This window comes from Erythrolamprus reginae, chromosome 2, assembly GCF_031021105.1.
Source record: "Erythrolamprus reginae isolate rEryReg1 chromosome 2, rEryReg1.hap1, whole genome shotgun sequence".
In the NCBI taxonomy this organism is placed as follows: domain Eukaryota; kingdom Metazoa; phylum Chordata; class Lepidosauria; order Squamata; family Dipsadidae; genus Erythrolamprus; species Erythrolamprus reginae.
Window position 1 is genome coordinate 22,115,593 of NC_091951.1, and position 12,547 is coordinate 22,128,139.

General features: G+C 44.4%; 1 protein-coding gene across 3 annotated transcripts; it reads right to left on the bottom strand.

The window, feature by feature from the left end:
- Positions 1–881: 881 nt before the first annotated feature.
- On the bottom strand, positions 882–9,009 carry LOC139159905 (zinc finger protein 850-like). 3 transcript variants are annotated; one of them, XM_070737357.1, is made up of 3 exons: positions 8,957–9,009; positions 7,036–7,194; positions 882–4,167 (listed from the first exon to the last, which is right to left on the bottom strand). In XM_070737357.1, the coding sequence occupies exon 3, from the start codon at positions 3,303–3,305 to the stop codon at positions 1,077–1,079; it is 2,229 nt and encodes a 742-aa protein (XP_070593458.1). In that variant the 5' UTR covers positions 3,306–4,167; positions 7,036–7,194; positions 8,957–9,009; the 3' UTR covers positions 882–1,076. The 3 variants fall into 3 exon arrangements, with proteins under 3 accessions (XP_070593458.1, XP_070593460.1, XP_070593459.1); XM_070737359.1 differs by lacking the exon at positions 7,036–7,194 and having other exon boundaries at positions 8,957–9,005; XM_070737358.1 differs by lacking the exon at positions 8,957–9,009 and having other exon boundaries at positions 7,036–7,218.
- Positions 9,010–12,547: the final 3,538 nt, after the last annotated feature.

Sequence of the window (12,547 nt, forward strand, 5' to 3'; positions counted from 1 at the left end):
TTAGCCTCCAGTCCCAAACTTTTTGTTGCTGTTCTTGGCACTTTTACTACAGTCTCAACATCCTTTTTGCATCGTGGTGACCCAAACTAAATGCAGTACAGTCCAATACATACATCCCTCCATGCAGATGCAGTTAAAAGGTTTAATTTTTTTAAAAATAACAAAAAAAACAGGAAGATGGTTAGCATATAAATTAAAAAAGAAGAAATTCATAAGTAAATTATGACAAAGGATGTATATATTTTCAAATTGAGATTAAAAAACTAATAATTGAAGAAATTAATAAAAAATTATATGATAAAGAAAAAAATTCAGGGCAAAAGATAATTTGGAAAGAGCTACATTACCAGAAGTGCCTGAGAATATTAAAAATATGTTAAATGAAAAAATAACAATGATGGAGTTGACCCCAGGACTAGATGGATTACCAGCAGAAGTTTATAAATTCTTACAAGACATATTAAACCTGTCAATGTTATGGGAGTGGGGCCATTTTCACTTTTCTTCTCTCACCACCTATAAATTTAATCCTGAGAAATGTGTGAGTAACCTACATCAGGCCAAAATTCGAACAATCAATTTCTCACCTACATTTTCAGTGGGAGATCACAAAAGAAATTCAGGACTTCTCTAAACTCCTGAAATGTTACCTGATGTGAATTTTCTTGTGTGCAATAAAGGATGATTTATGATTGGAGTTTGGACATTTCAAATATTTCTCAATGGTGTGAGTCTGCTGGTGTCTCACCAGGCTGGAATTATAACTAAAACCTTTCCCACAAAAAGGACATCAACATGGTTTCTTTCCTGTGTGAATCCTCTGGGGTACCACAAGGTTGCAATTATGACTGAAATCTTTCCCACAGATAGAACATTCATTATTTTTATTATTTTTTAATTTTTTCACAAACTTTACATTTATACATATACCACATTAACATATAACAAACATTTTTCCAATATATCAAACAAATATCATAAACTGGCACTGTTACTTTTATCTCCCATCGGTTTTCCTTCTATATTTCATGTTACTCCCTTCCTTATATATCTCTCTCTCCTTCTTAACTTCTTCCCTAATACTTCGCTCTCTTTCCTGTATGAGTCCTCTGGTGTTTCACCAGGCTGGAATTCTGACTAAAACCTTTCCCACAGTCAGGGCAATCAAAGGGTTTCTCTCCTGTGTGAGTCCTCTGGTGTTGTACCAAGTTGGAACTCTGACTAAAACCTTTCCGACAGTCAGGACATTCAAAAGGTTTCTCTCCTGTGTGAGTCCTCTGGTGTTTCACCAGGCTGGAATTCTGACTAAAACCTTTCCCACAGTCAGGGCATTCAAAGGGTTTCTCTCCTGTGTGAGTCCTCTGGTGTTTCACCAGGCTGGAATTCTGACTAAAACCTTTCCCACAGTCAGGGCATTCAAACGGTTTCTCTCCTGTGTGAGTCCTCTGGTGTTGAATCAAGCAGGAATTATCACTAAAATATTTTCCACAGATAAGGCATTCAAAGGGTTTCTCTTCTGTATGAGTTCTCTTGTGTTTCACCAGGTGGCAACTCTGACTAAAACCTTTCCCACAATCAAGACATTCAAAGGGTTTCTCTCCTGTGTGTGTCCTCTGGTGTCTCACCAGGTGGGAACTCTGACTAAAACCTTTCCCACAATCAGGACATTCAAAGGGTTTCTCTCCTGTGTGAGTCCTCTGGTGTTGAATCAAGCAGGAATTATCACTAAAATATTTTCCACAGATAAGGCATTCAAAGGGTTTCTCTTCTGTATGAGTCCTCTTGTGTTTCACCAGGTGAGAACTCTGACTAAAACCTTTCCCACAATCAGGACATTCAAAGGGTTTGTCCCCTGTGTGAGTCCTCTGGTGTATCACCAGGCTGGAATTATGAGTAAAACTTTTCCCACAGTTAGGACATTCAAAAGGTTTCTCTCCTTTGTGAGTCCTCTGGTGTTGAATCAAGTGGGAATTATCACTAAAACATTTTCCACAGATAAGGCATTCAAAGGGTTTCTCTCCTGTATGAGTTCTCTTGTGTTTCACCAGGTTGGAACTCCGACTAAAACCTTTCCCACAGTCAGAACATTCAAAAGGTTTCTCTCCTGTGTGAGTCCTCTGGTGTGTCACCAGGTGGGAACTCTGACTAAAACTTTTCCCACAGTCAGGACATTCAAAGTGTTTCTCTCCTGTATGAGTCCTCTGGTGTTGTACCAAGTTGGAACTATGACTAAAACTTTTCCCACAGTCAGGACATTCAAAGGGTTTCTCTCCTGTGTGAGTCCTCTGGTGTGTCACCAGACTGGAATTCTGATTAAATCTTTTCCCACAGTCAAGGCATTCAAAGCGTTTCTCTCCTGTGTGAGTCCTCTGGTGTTGAATCAAGCGGGAATTATCACTAAAAAAATTTCCACATATAAGGCATTCAAAGGGTTTCTCTTCTGTATGATTTCTCTTGTGTTTCACCAGGTGGGAACTCTGACTAAAACCTTTCCCACAATCAGGACATTCAAAGGGTTTCTCTCCTGTGTGAGTCCTCTGGTGTCTCACCAGGCTGAAATTCTGACTAAAACCTTTCCCACAGTCAGGGCATTCAAAGGGTTTCTCTCCTGTGTGAGTCCTCTGGTGTCTCACCAGGCTGAAATTCTGACTAAAACCTTTCCCACAGTCAGGGCATTCAAAGGGGTTCTCTCCTGTGTGAGTTCTCTTGTGTTTTACCAGGCTGGAATTATGATTAAAATTTTTCCCACAATCAGAACATTCAAAGGGTTTCTCTCCTGTGTGAGTCCTCTGGTGTTGAATCAAGCAGGAATTATCACTAAAGTATTTTCCACAGATAAGGCATTCAAAGGGTTTCTCTTCTGTATGAGTTCTCTTGTGTTTCACCAGGTGGGAACTCTGACTAAAACCTTTCCCACAATCAGGACATTCAAAGGGTTTGTCTCCTGTGTGAGTCCTCTGGTGTCTCACCAGGCTGGAATTATGAGTAAAACTTTTCCCACAGTCAGGACATTCAAAAGGTTTCTCTCCTGTGTGAGTCCTCTGGTGTGTCACCAGGTGGCAACTCTGACTAAAACCTTTCCCACAGTCAGGACATTCAAAGGGTTTCTCCCCTGTGTGAGTCCTCTGGTGTGTCACCAGGTGGCAACTATGACTAAAGCTTTTCCCACAGTCAAGACATCCAAAGGGTTTCTCTCCTGTGTGAATTCTCTGGTGTTGCACCAGGTTGGAATTTGCACTAAAAGCTTTCCCACAGTCAGGACATTCAAAGCGTTTCTCTCCTGTGTGAGTCCTCTGGTGTTTCATGACTGCAATTGTGACTGAATTTTTTAGTCAGCACATTCAAATATTTTCTCTTCTGTGTGAGTCTTGGGTGCTTAACCAGACTGGAATTCCTTCTTTAAAACGTGTCTCATAGAAATGATGTTGATATGGTGTTATTCCTGTGTGTGCATCCTGTAGTATCTCATGACCTGAGAATTTCTAATGAATATTCACACAATCTACACAGTCATGTTTTCTCCCTCATGTGTGTCTTCTGGTATACCACCATGTTGCCATGCTCACTAAAGCACTAAGCACATTGGGAGTACTTTTGTGGCTTCCTTCTTGTGTTTTTGCTTCCGTAAATAACAAGGGAGCTGTTCTGAACAGTTTTTGCTACATTGAGATAGTGTGCATGGATTTTCTCCTGTCTAGCTCCTCATTGCAGAAACAGCTGTGATTTGCAATCTCTTCTTTTCCCACAACAGGCAAACCTATGTTGCTTTTCCACAGCTAAGTTCATCAAAAATATGGACAATGCCTTGTTTAGTGGTGCTTTCATTCAAGCCATTTTCTTCTTCACAGGGAGAGGTCTGCATTCCTGTCTGCTCTACATGGCTTTACTGTTGACCTTTTCATCTCAACTGACTTCCAGATATCTCCCTTTTTTGCTGATTGACTTTTCATGTAACCTATCTTTGAGTTCTGCATAATCTGCATATTCGAGCTTGAAATCTTTCTTGATTTTCTCTCTATTGTCTAACAGCTGCTGGAAGAGGAGGAGAATTGTATGGTTTTCCAAAAGAAATGGAAAATATTTTCATTTTTTGCTTGATCTTCTTCCCTTTTCAATGTTGCTTTTTATTTCAATTGTCCCAAGTGGTCTTATTGCCATCCTCTTTGTCTGTAAGATTCAAAGAAAAATAGAACTTTAATTGTTTATAAAATAATTAGAGATGATGTGAAAAAATTATATACACACACACACACACACACACACACACACACACATATGTAGATTGTTCTGAGTTCGGGTTTTGCCCCATGTAATATTTTGCATGTCTATGCGACGTTTCGGTGAAATCACCTTCACCTTCATCAGGCTGACGTTGTAAGCTTCGTGCTGCTGTAGATATAGTTTATCTATATCTACAGCAGCACGAAGCTTACAACTTCAGCCTGATTATGGTGAAGGTGATTTCACCGAAACGTCGCATAGACATGCAAAATATTACACGGGGCAAAACCCGAACTCAGAACAATCTACATACATATACCCGTGAAAATCTACGAAAACATATATATATACTATATATACTGTATATTCTCTGTCCTGGTGCTCCTCGACCTTTCAGCGGCTTTCGATACCATCGACCATGGTATCCTTCTGCACCGGCTGGGGGGATTGGGAGTGGGAGGCACTGTTCTCCAGTGGTTCTCCTCCTACCTCTCTGGCCGGTCGCAGTCGGTGTTAGTGGGGGGTCAGAGGTCGGCTTCGAGGTCTCTCCCTTGTGGGGTGCCTCAGGGGTCGGTCCTCTCCCTCCTGCTATTTAACATCTACATGAAACCGCTGGGTGAGATCATCCAAGGACATGGGGTGAGGTATCATCAATATGCTGATGATACCCAGCTTTACATCTCCACCCCATGCCCAGTCAACGAAGCGGTGGAAGTGATGTGCCGGTGCCTGGAGGCTGTTGGGCCCTGGATGGGTGTCAACAGACTCAAACTCAACCCGGATAAGACGGAGTGGCTGTGGGTTTTGCCTCTCAAGGACAATCCCATCTGTCCGTCCATTACCCTGGGGGGGGGGATTACTGACCCCCTCAGAGAGGGTTCGCAACTTGGGCGTCCTCCTCGATCCACAGCTCACATTAGAAAACCATCTCTCAGCTGTGGCGAGGGGGGTGTTTGCCCAGGTTCGCCTGGTGCACCAGTTGCAGCCCTATCTGGACCGGGACTCATTGCTCACAGTCACTCATGCCCTCAACACCTCGAGGTTCGACTACTGTAATGCTCTCTACATGGGGCTACCTTTGAAAAGTGTTCGGAAACTTCAGATCGTGCAGAACGCAGCTGCGAGAGCAGTCATGGGCTTACCTAGGTATGCCCATGTTTCACCATCACTCCGCAGTCTGCATTGGCTGCCAATCAATTTCCGGTCACAATTCAAAGTGTTGGTTATGACCTTTAAAGCCCTTCATGGCATTGGGCCAGTATATCTCCAAGACCGCCTCCTGCCGCACGAATCCCAGCGACCGATTAGGTCCCACAGAGTGGGCCTTCTCCGGGTCCCGTCAACTAAATAATGTCAGTTGGCGGACCCCAGGGGAAGAGCCTTCTCTGTGGCGGCACCGGCTCTCTGGAACCAACTCCCCCCGAAGATTAGAACTGCCTCTACTCTTCCTGCCTTCCGTAAGCTCCTCAAACCCCACCTTTCCGGTCAGGCATGGGGGAATTGAGTCATCTCCCCCTGGGCATGTTTGATTTATACATGGTATGCTTGTGTGTGTGTCTGTTAGTATATGGGTTTTTTTAAAGCTTTAAATATTTTAACTGATTGGATTATTTATGATTTGTACTGCTTGCTGTGTGCCGCCCCGAGTCTTCGGAGAGGGGCGGCATACAAATCCAAATAATAAATAAATATATAAATAAATAAATAAATAAATAAATATCCATTCAAATTCAGTTGTTTAATTGGGTCAAACAAGAATTCTTAGCAATGCAAAGGACTATCATCAAATGTATCTTGAAATGCTGGGGATAGATTATACAGTGATCCCCCGCTCGTTGCGAGGGTTCCGTTCCAGGAGCCCCCGCAACGAGCGGGTTTTCGCGAAGTAGCGATGCGGAAGTAAAAACACCGTCTGCGCATGTGCAGACGGTGTTTTTACTCCCACAGCGCTAGCGAGGAGCCGAAGATCGGGGGCGGGGCGGCTGTTTGCCGCCGGCATGGAGGGCTTCCTAGCAGCCCCCCAAACCCGGGTTGGGGGTCCGGGGGCGCTGGCTCTCGGCGCTTTTGAGCTGAATCCGGAAGCGAATTCGCTTCCGGATTCAGCTCAAAACCGGCGATACCAAGCGGCAAGGAACGGCTTCTCTCGGCGCTTTCGAGCTGACAGCTCGAAAGCGCCGAGACAAGCCGTTCCTTGCCGCTTGCTATCGGCGGTTTTGAGCTGAATCCAGAAGCGAATTCGCTTCCGGATTCAGCTCAAAACCGGCGATACCAAGCGGCAAGGAACGGCTTCTCTCGGCGCTTTCGAGCTGACAGCTCGAAAGCGCCGAGACAAGCCGTTCCTTGCCGCTTGCTATCGGCGGTTTTGAGCTGAGTCCGGAAGCGAATTCGCTCCCGGACTCAGCTCAAAAGCGGCGAGAATGAACGGCGTGGGCGGGCGAAGGGCGGGCGGCAGCGAGGAGTTTGCGTGGGCGGTGGGGAAACTCCTCGCTGACGCCAGCAAGAGGGGGAAGACCCAGGGAAGCCGCTGCCATCTACGCATGCGTGCCCGGCACGCATGCGTAGATGGTATTTTTGACTTCCGGGTTGAAAAATAGCGAAGTACCCTGTTCGCAATGGTTGGGGACGCAATAAACGGGGGATCACTGTATAACTGTAGACTATATAATTGTTATATAATTATAATTATATAATCATGCTTCCCTGAAGATAAGACAGGGGCCTGTCTCGTGGTGGGGCTCAATTTGGGGGAGGCAGGTCAGCTGGGGTAGGGCAGGGCAGGGGAGCGAGGGGTTTGGCGTCAGATGGGCGTCTTACCTGTACTGGAGTTTAGCAGCTCTGTGTATCTCTCGGCTGGTCCCTTTACAGAAACAAACCTTGTACGGTACAGAAACACTTCTCAATGTGAGAACTTTCTCAATGTGCAGTTCCAGTTCACAGAGGCCAGGGCAAGAGCTCCTGGCTGGGATCTGAGACCTAGTGAGAGTAGGAGGAGAGGAAGTTATAACTACAAACCAAAAACGACAAGAGTTTGGTAGATAATTATTATTATCTTACGAACTTAATTCATTCCGTGACGAGGTTCGTAAGTAGAAAAGTTTGTAAGATGAAATAATGTTTCCCACAGGAATCAATGTAAAAGCAAATAATACTTGCAAGCCCATTAGGAATAGGTAGGTATATTCTCAATCCCTCTTAGTCTCTTCACACTATACCCCCCCCCCCGGTCTCTGTCACTCATATTTCTTGTCACTGTCAATCCCGGTGCAATCATTATAAATCCCAATATAATCATCAATCTGTCTTTTATTTTCAAGATCCTTTTCATTTTTCTTGTCACTGTAAATCTCAGTGTATTCATCTATCGTTTTTTCTCTTCAATTCTTTTGATCTTTGTAATCTTCTTCTTTTTCTTCATCTTTATTTCCCACCATTGTTAATTCTAAGTGTTCACAATTCACAAAGTTCACAATTTTTAAATTAATTCACAAATCCATAAAGTCTTTTTAGAGAAGAGAGCAGACTGGAGGGAGGCACAGACTGTTGAGAGGAAGCAACTCCACTGGAGTTGCAGAGGAAGAAGATGAAGAGTGAAGGTTTTTAGTTTTTTTCTTAATATTAGATTTGTGCCTGTACAATATTGTTTTATCGCTTGTTGTGAGCCGCCCCGAGTCTTCGGAGAGGGGCGGCATACAAATCTAATAAATTATTATTAATTATTATTATTAACCAGATGCCGGGTAAAAGTGTGCGAGAGCAAGAACAAGCTTTGCTGGATCCTATATTTTGAACTGTGGATTGTGTTTTTGGACTGTGATCAGAATTTCCTTGTGGGGTTTGGATTTGACTCTCTACAGATTTCAACACTGGGCCCTTTCCAACAAAATGAAATTAAATAGAGAAAAAAAGTATGCTGTACACTTAGCCAAGAAAAACTCACATTTGAGTAAAAAACACAGTACATAAAATCTAAATCCAATTAACATAAATAATCAATTTAAAATATTCTCATTTTTTCAAATGCTTTAGTAAGATCACACTTAAGATTACTGTAACTAGTTTTGATTGCCACAATATATATATTAAAAAGGAGTGGGAGTAGTAGAGACTGTATAAAGAGAGAAGAGAACAGAAGTAGGGATGATTAGGGCGCTGGAGGCTAAAAGATATGAAGAAGGGTCGCAGGAATTGGGTTTGTCTAGTCCAGTGAAAGGAAGGACTAGGTATGAAATGGTAGCCATCTTCCAACACTTGAGGGGTCAAGAAGAAAGCGGTCAACTTATTTTGCAATGCACCAGAAGGCAAGACAAGAAGCAGCGGATGGAAACTAACCCAGGAGAGAAGCAGCCTACAACTAAGTAGAATTTTCCTGACAATGAGAACAATTAAATGGTATTTGGTCTCCTGCTTGCACAGGGGTCGGAATAGAAGACCCCCAAGGTCCCTCCCAACTCTCTCACAACCCCCAGTGATGGAGCACCCACAACCTCTGGAGGGAAGCCATTCCCAGAGAATCAACCTTAACTTGAGACTTTTTCAATCTTCCCACCAGCAGAAAATTGCAGCCACCAGTTTCACAGCGTGCAGCACCAGTGGGATTAAATTTGGGCAGAGGAGGAACCTGCAGCACCAGCAGCTGACACGCTTCAGCCCTGTTGCTTCTCTGCTTCCAGGCCGTGGAGGGAACCAAACAGCCCGACTTGCTCCCGGACTCTCCCCCCGCCTGCCCTCAACTCACCTTCCAGCTGCTGATTCGATCCTCGGAAGAGCCCAAAAGCCGCTCTGCACCCACCTCCCTCCCCTGAGTCTTCCGGAAGAGGAAGTCCTGTGTCTCTCCTCTGATCTTTTCTAGCAATTCGGTACTCGATGGTTTTAACTCCTGTATTAGGCACGTTTCAGGCACAGGTGTTCCCTGACTGCCATCTCCTGATAGCGGCAGAAAAACAGTCTTGTCCCGTCTCTACCTAAGGCATTTGCAAGATGTTTTCATTGTATAAATGCTATCAAATCATTTTTCACTTCTAGCAACCGAATTTTGCAAGTGAGCCTAGTGAAATGTGATGCTACTTGGCTTACCAAGATTAGATACCTGCTGAGCCCTAAATTTATTTTATTTTTTTAAATGATTTTTATTGAATTAAAAAAAACCAATGTACAAAATACAAAACATACATATCTACAAGACCAACATACAAAAACGGGGGGAGGGATTTCCCCCCTAAATTTATTGTTTAAAGGACATGGTTTTATTTTATTTGTCAAAACATGTACATGATGACAGGTATAAATAGTGGTACCTCTACCTAAGAACGCCTCTACTTAAGAACTTTTCTAGATAAGAAACAGGTGTTCAAGATTTTTTTGCCTCTTCTTAAGGACCATTTTCTTCTTAAGAACCCGAGCGGGGAAAAATTTCCCAGGAAATTTGAGAGCAGCACGAAGGCCCAGCCAGCTTCCTGCCATTCCCCCTAGGTTTCTCTCTCTGGCGCAATGTATGGGAGACGCGTGCTCCTCCTCACCACCTCAGAGTCCCTCTTTTTTTTTTAAAGCCTTAAAGTTTTGGATTTTTTTGATTCCCCTCACCTCGTCTTCTTCCTTCAGCAGCAACTGTCCTCTTCCTCTTCTTCCTCCTCCTCCTCCCACCCAAATTCTGAGCTTTTATTTCTTTCCTATTGGGTTTGCACACATTATTTGCGTTTACCTTGATTCCTATGGGGAAAATTGCTTCTACTTACAAACTTTTCTACTTCAGAACCTGGTATTTATTTATTTATTATTTATTTATTAATTATTTGGATTTGTATGCCGCCCCTCTCCGAAGACTCGGGGCGGCTCACAACAAGTAGTACAAATCACAATAATTCAATCAGTTAAAATATTTAAAGCTTTAAAAAACCCCATGTACTAACAGACACACACACAAGCACAAGCATGGTAACGGAATGAATTAAGTTCTTAAGTAGAGTTACCACTGTACAGTGAAGGGCTACCAAAATTTTTACTATCACACTGTGGGCGTGGCTTATGCAAGACCCCCCCTGCATTTTCTTTCTTTCTTTCTTATTTAATTATTTATTAATTAGATTTGTATGCCGCCCCTCTCCGAGGATGTGTTTTAACATCCTTTAACATCTTTCAGTGCAAATTGGGTGCTCTGGGGTGGAGTTCCATTTTCACTACCCAACTGTATTCCCCAGACTGGGCAGTAGCCCACTCCTGCATAAATATCAAGAAAAGCAACATAGGTATTGCTTAATTTGGACAATAGGACAAGGATGGTAGGCACAGTGGTGCACTTATGGACACCCATTACAGAGTTGACATTAGTCTAAGGTTAAAGTTTTGGGGGTTGGGGGAAGAAACCACAGAGTCAGGTAGTGCATTCCAGGCATTTATCACTCTGTTGCTGAAGTTCTATTTTCTGCAGTCAAGAGTTTCAAGGCATTTACATTGAGTTTGATTCTATTGTGTGCTTTTGTGCTGTTGCGTTTGAAGCTAAGATATTCATTGACAGGTAAAACTATTCTGTGCTTGTGTGCTGTTGCACTTGAAGCTGAGATATTCATTGACAGGCAGTGGTGGGCCCGACCCTAAACAGTGGGGAACACGGTTCTGGTGGCAGCAATGTAGTGTGTAGCCTAGCTCCGGTGGCGTTGCCAGGCATGCACGCACAAGCACGCACCACCAGGGCTTCCCCGGACCTACGCCTGCCCTGCCCCGCCGCGAGCACTGCCTTCCCCCTCCACAAGCCCTCCCTTCCCCCGCTGAGAGTGATGCCTTCCCCTGCCACAAGCCCTTCCTTCCCCCTCTGAGAGCCCTTCATTCCCCTGCCACAAGGCCTTCCTTCCCCCTATGAGAGCCCTTCCTTCAACCGCAGCGAGCCTTTCTTTATCCCGGCGGGTATAGTTCCCTCTAAGCTGAGCAGTGAGCAATCGCTCACTTAAAAATCATCATCAACTCAGAGTTTTTCAAACCTGCCCAGAAGCCAAGAGGGAAAGAGTGAGAGGGAAGGAGAGAGAGAGGAAGAGAGAGAAACAGATAGAAAAAAGAGAGGAAGGAAAAGAGAAAGAAAAAGAATGGGAGTAAGGAAGAGAGAAAGAAAATCAAAATCTAGTTTGAAACTAGCTCAACTATTTAAGTGGCATTTTGATATTGATAGAGTTGCCCTATTATGAGCTCACTGTTATAGACACACAGTACAGTATTTTATTTTGAAATTCTCTGAGGCAAAACAGGGTGGGTTTTTTATTTTTTTATTTATTTATTTGTTTGTTTGTTTGTTTATTTATTATTTCTGTGCCGCCCAGTCCCGAAGGGACTGCCGCTCAGACACTATACTTTTCCGCCCCCCCAAAAAAAATTAGAGGGAACACTGCAGGCGGGAGCCCTTCCTCCACCCGCTGAGAGCGCTGCCTTCCCCTGCCGCAAGCCCTTTCTTCCCCCTCTGAGAGCCTTTCCTTCCCCCTCTGAGAGCCATTCCTTCCCCCTCTGAGAGCCATTCCTTCCCCCTCTGAGAGCCTTTCCTTCCCCCTCTGAGAGCCTTTCCTTCCCCCTCTGAGAGCCTTTCCTTCCCCCTCTGAGAGCCTTTCCTTCCCCCTCTGAGAGCCTTTCCTTCCCCCTCTGAGAGCCTTTCCTTCACCCTCTGAGAGCCTTTCCTTCTCCCTCTGAGAGCCTTTCCTTCCCCCTCTGAGAGCCTTTCCTTCACCCTCTGAGAGCCATTCCTTCACCCGGAGCAGAAACTGAACAATCAGAAGATCAAAGATTATTTTACTAAAAAGCTTAATACAAGAAAAACCGAGGAAGCTCTGGAAATTGTAAAGCAGCAGATAACAGGGACAGCCAGGAAAATTGAGCGATATGAAGCTAGGATCACCCAGCACAGGCAGAATGAAACATTCCAATGCAACCAGAGGCCGTTCTACCAGAACCTGCATCAGCAAACAGGTAAGAAAATTGAAAAGCCAGAGGCAAAAATAACAACAAAGTTCTGGAAAGATCTCTGGGAAGTTGAAAAGGACTACAGTGATCCTCCGTTTATCGCGGGTGTTCTGTTCCAGGACCACCCGCGATAAATGAAAACCTGTGAAGTAGGATTTTTTTCTCTCCCCACACACACATTGTCCCTCATGTGCCCGGTGTTGTTGCACCTCTCCTCAGAGGACCCCTGACGCCCGGCGAACCGACTTCCCATCCGAATCCTGAAGATACTGAGCACCACAGCGGTCACCTCCTGCACCCGGAATATCTGCAGCCGCTCTCGTCCACGCCTGTCAGCCCCATCAAGGTCAGTGCCAAGTCCGAGCCTCCTTTTGTCTGCCTAGCCTCTCGG

Excerpts from the sequence above, each read along its gene's own strand:
- LOC139159905 (XM_070737357.1), bottom strand. The coding sequence starts at position 3,305 with ATGAAACACCAGAGGACTCACACAGGAGAGAAACGCTTTGAATGTCCT.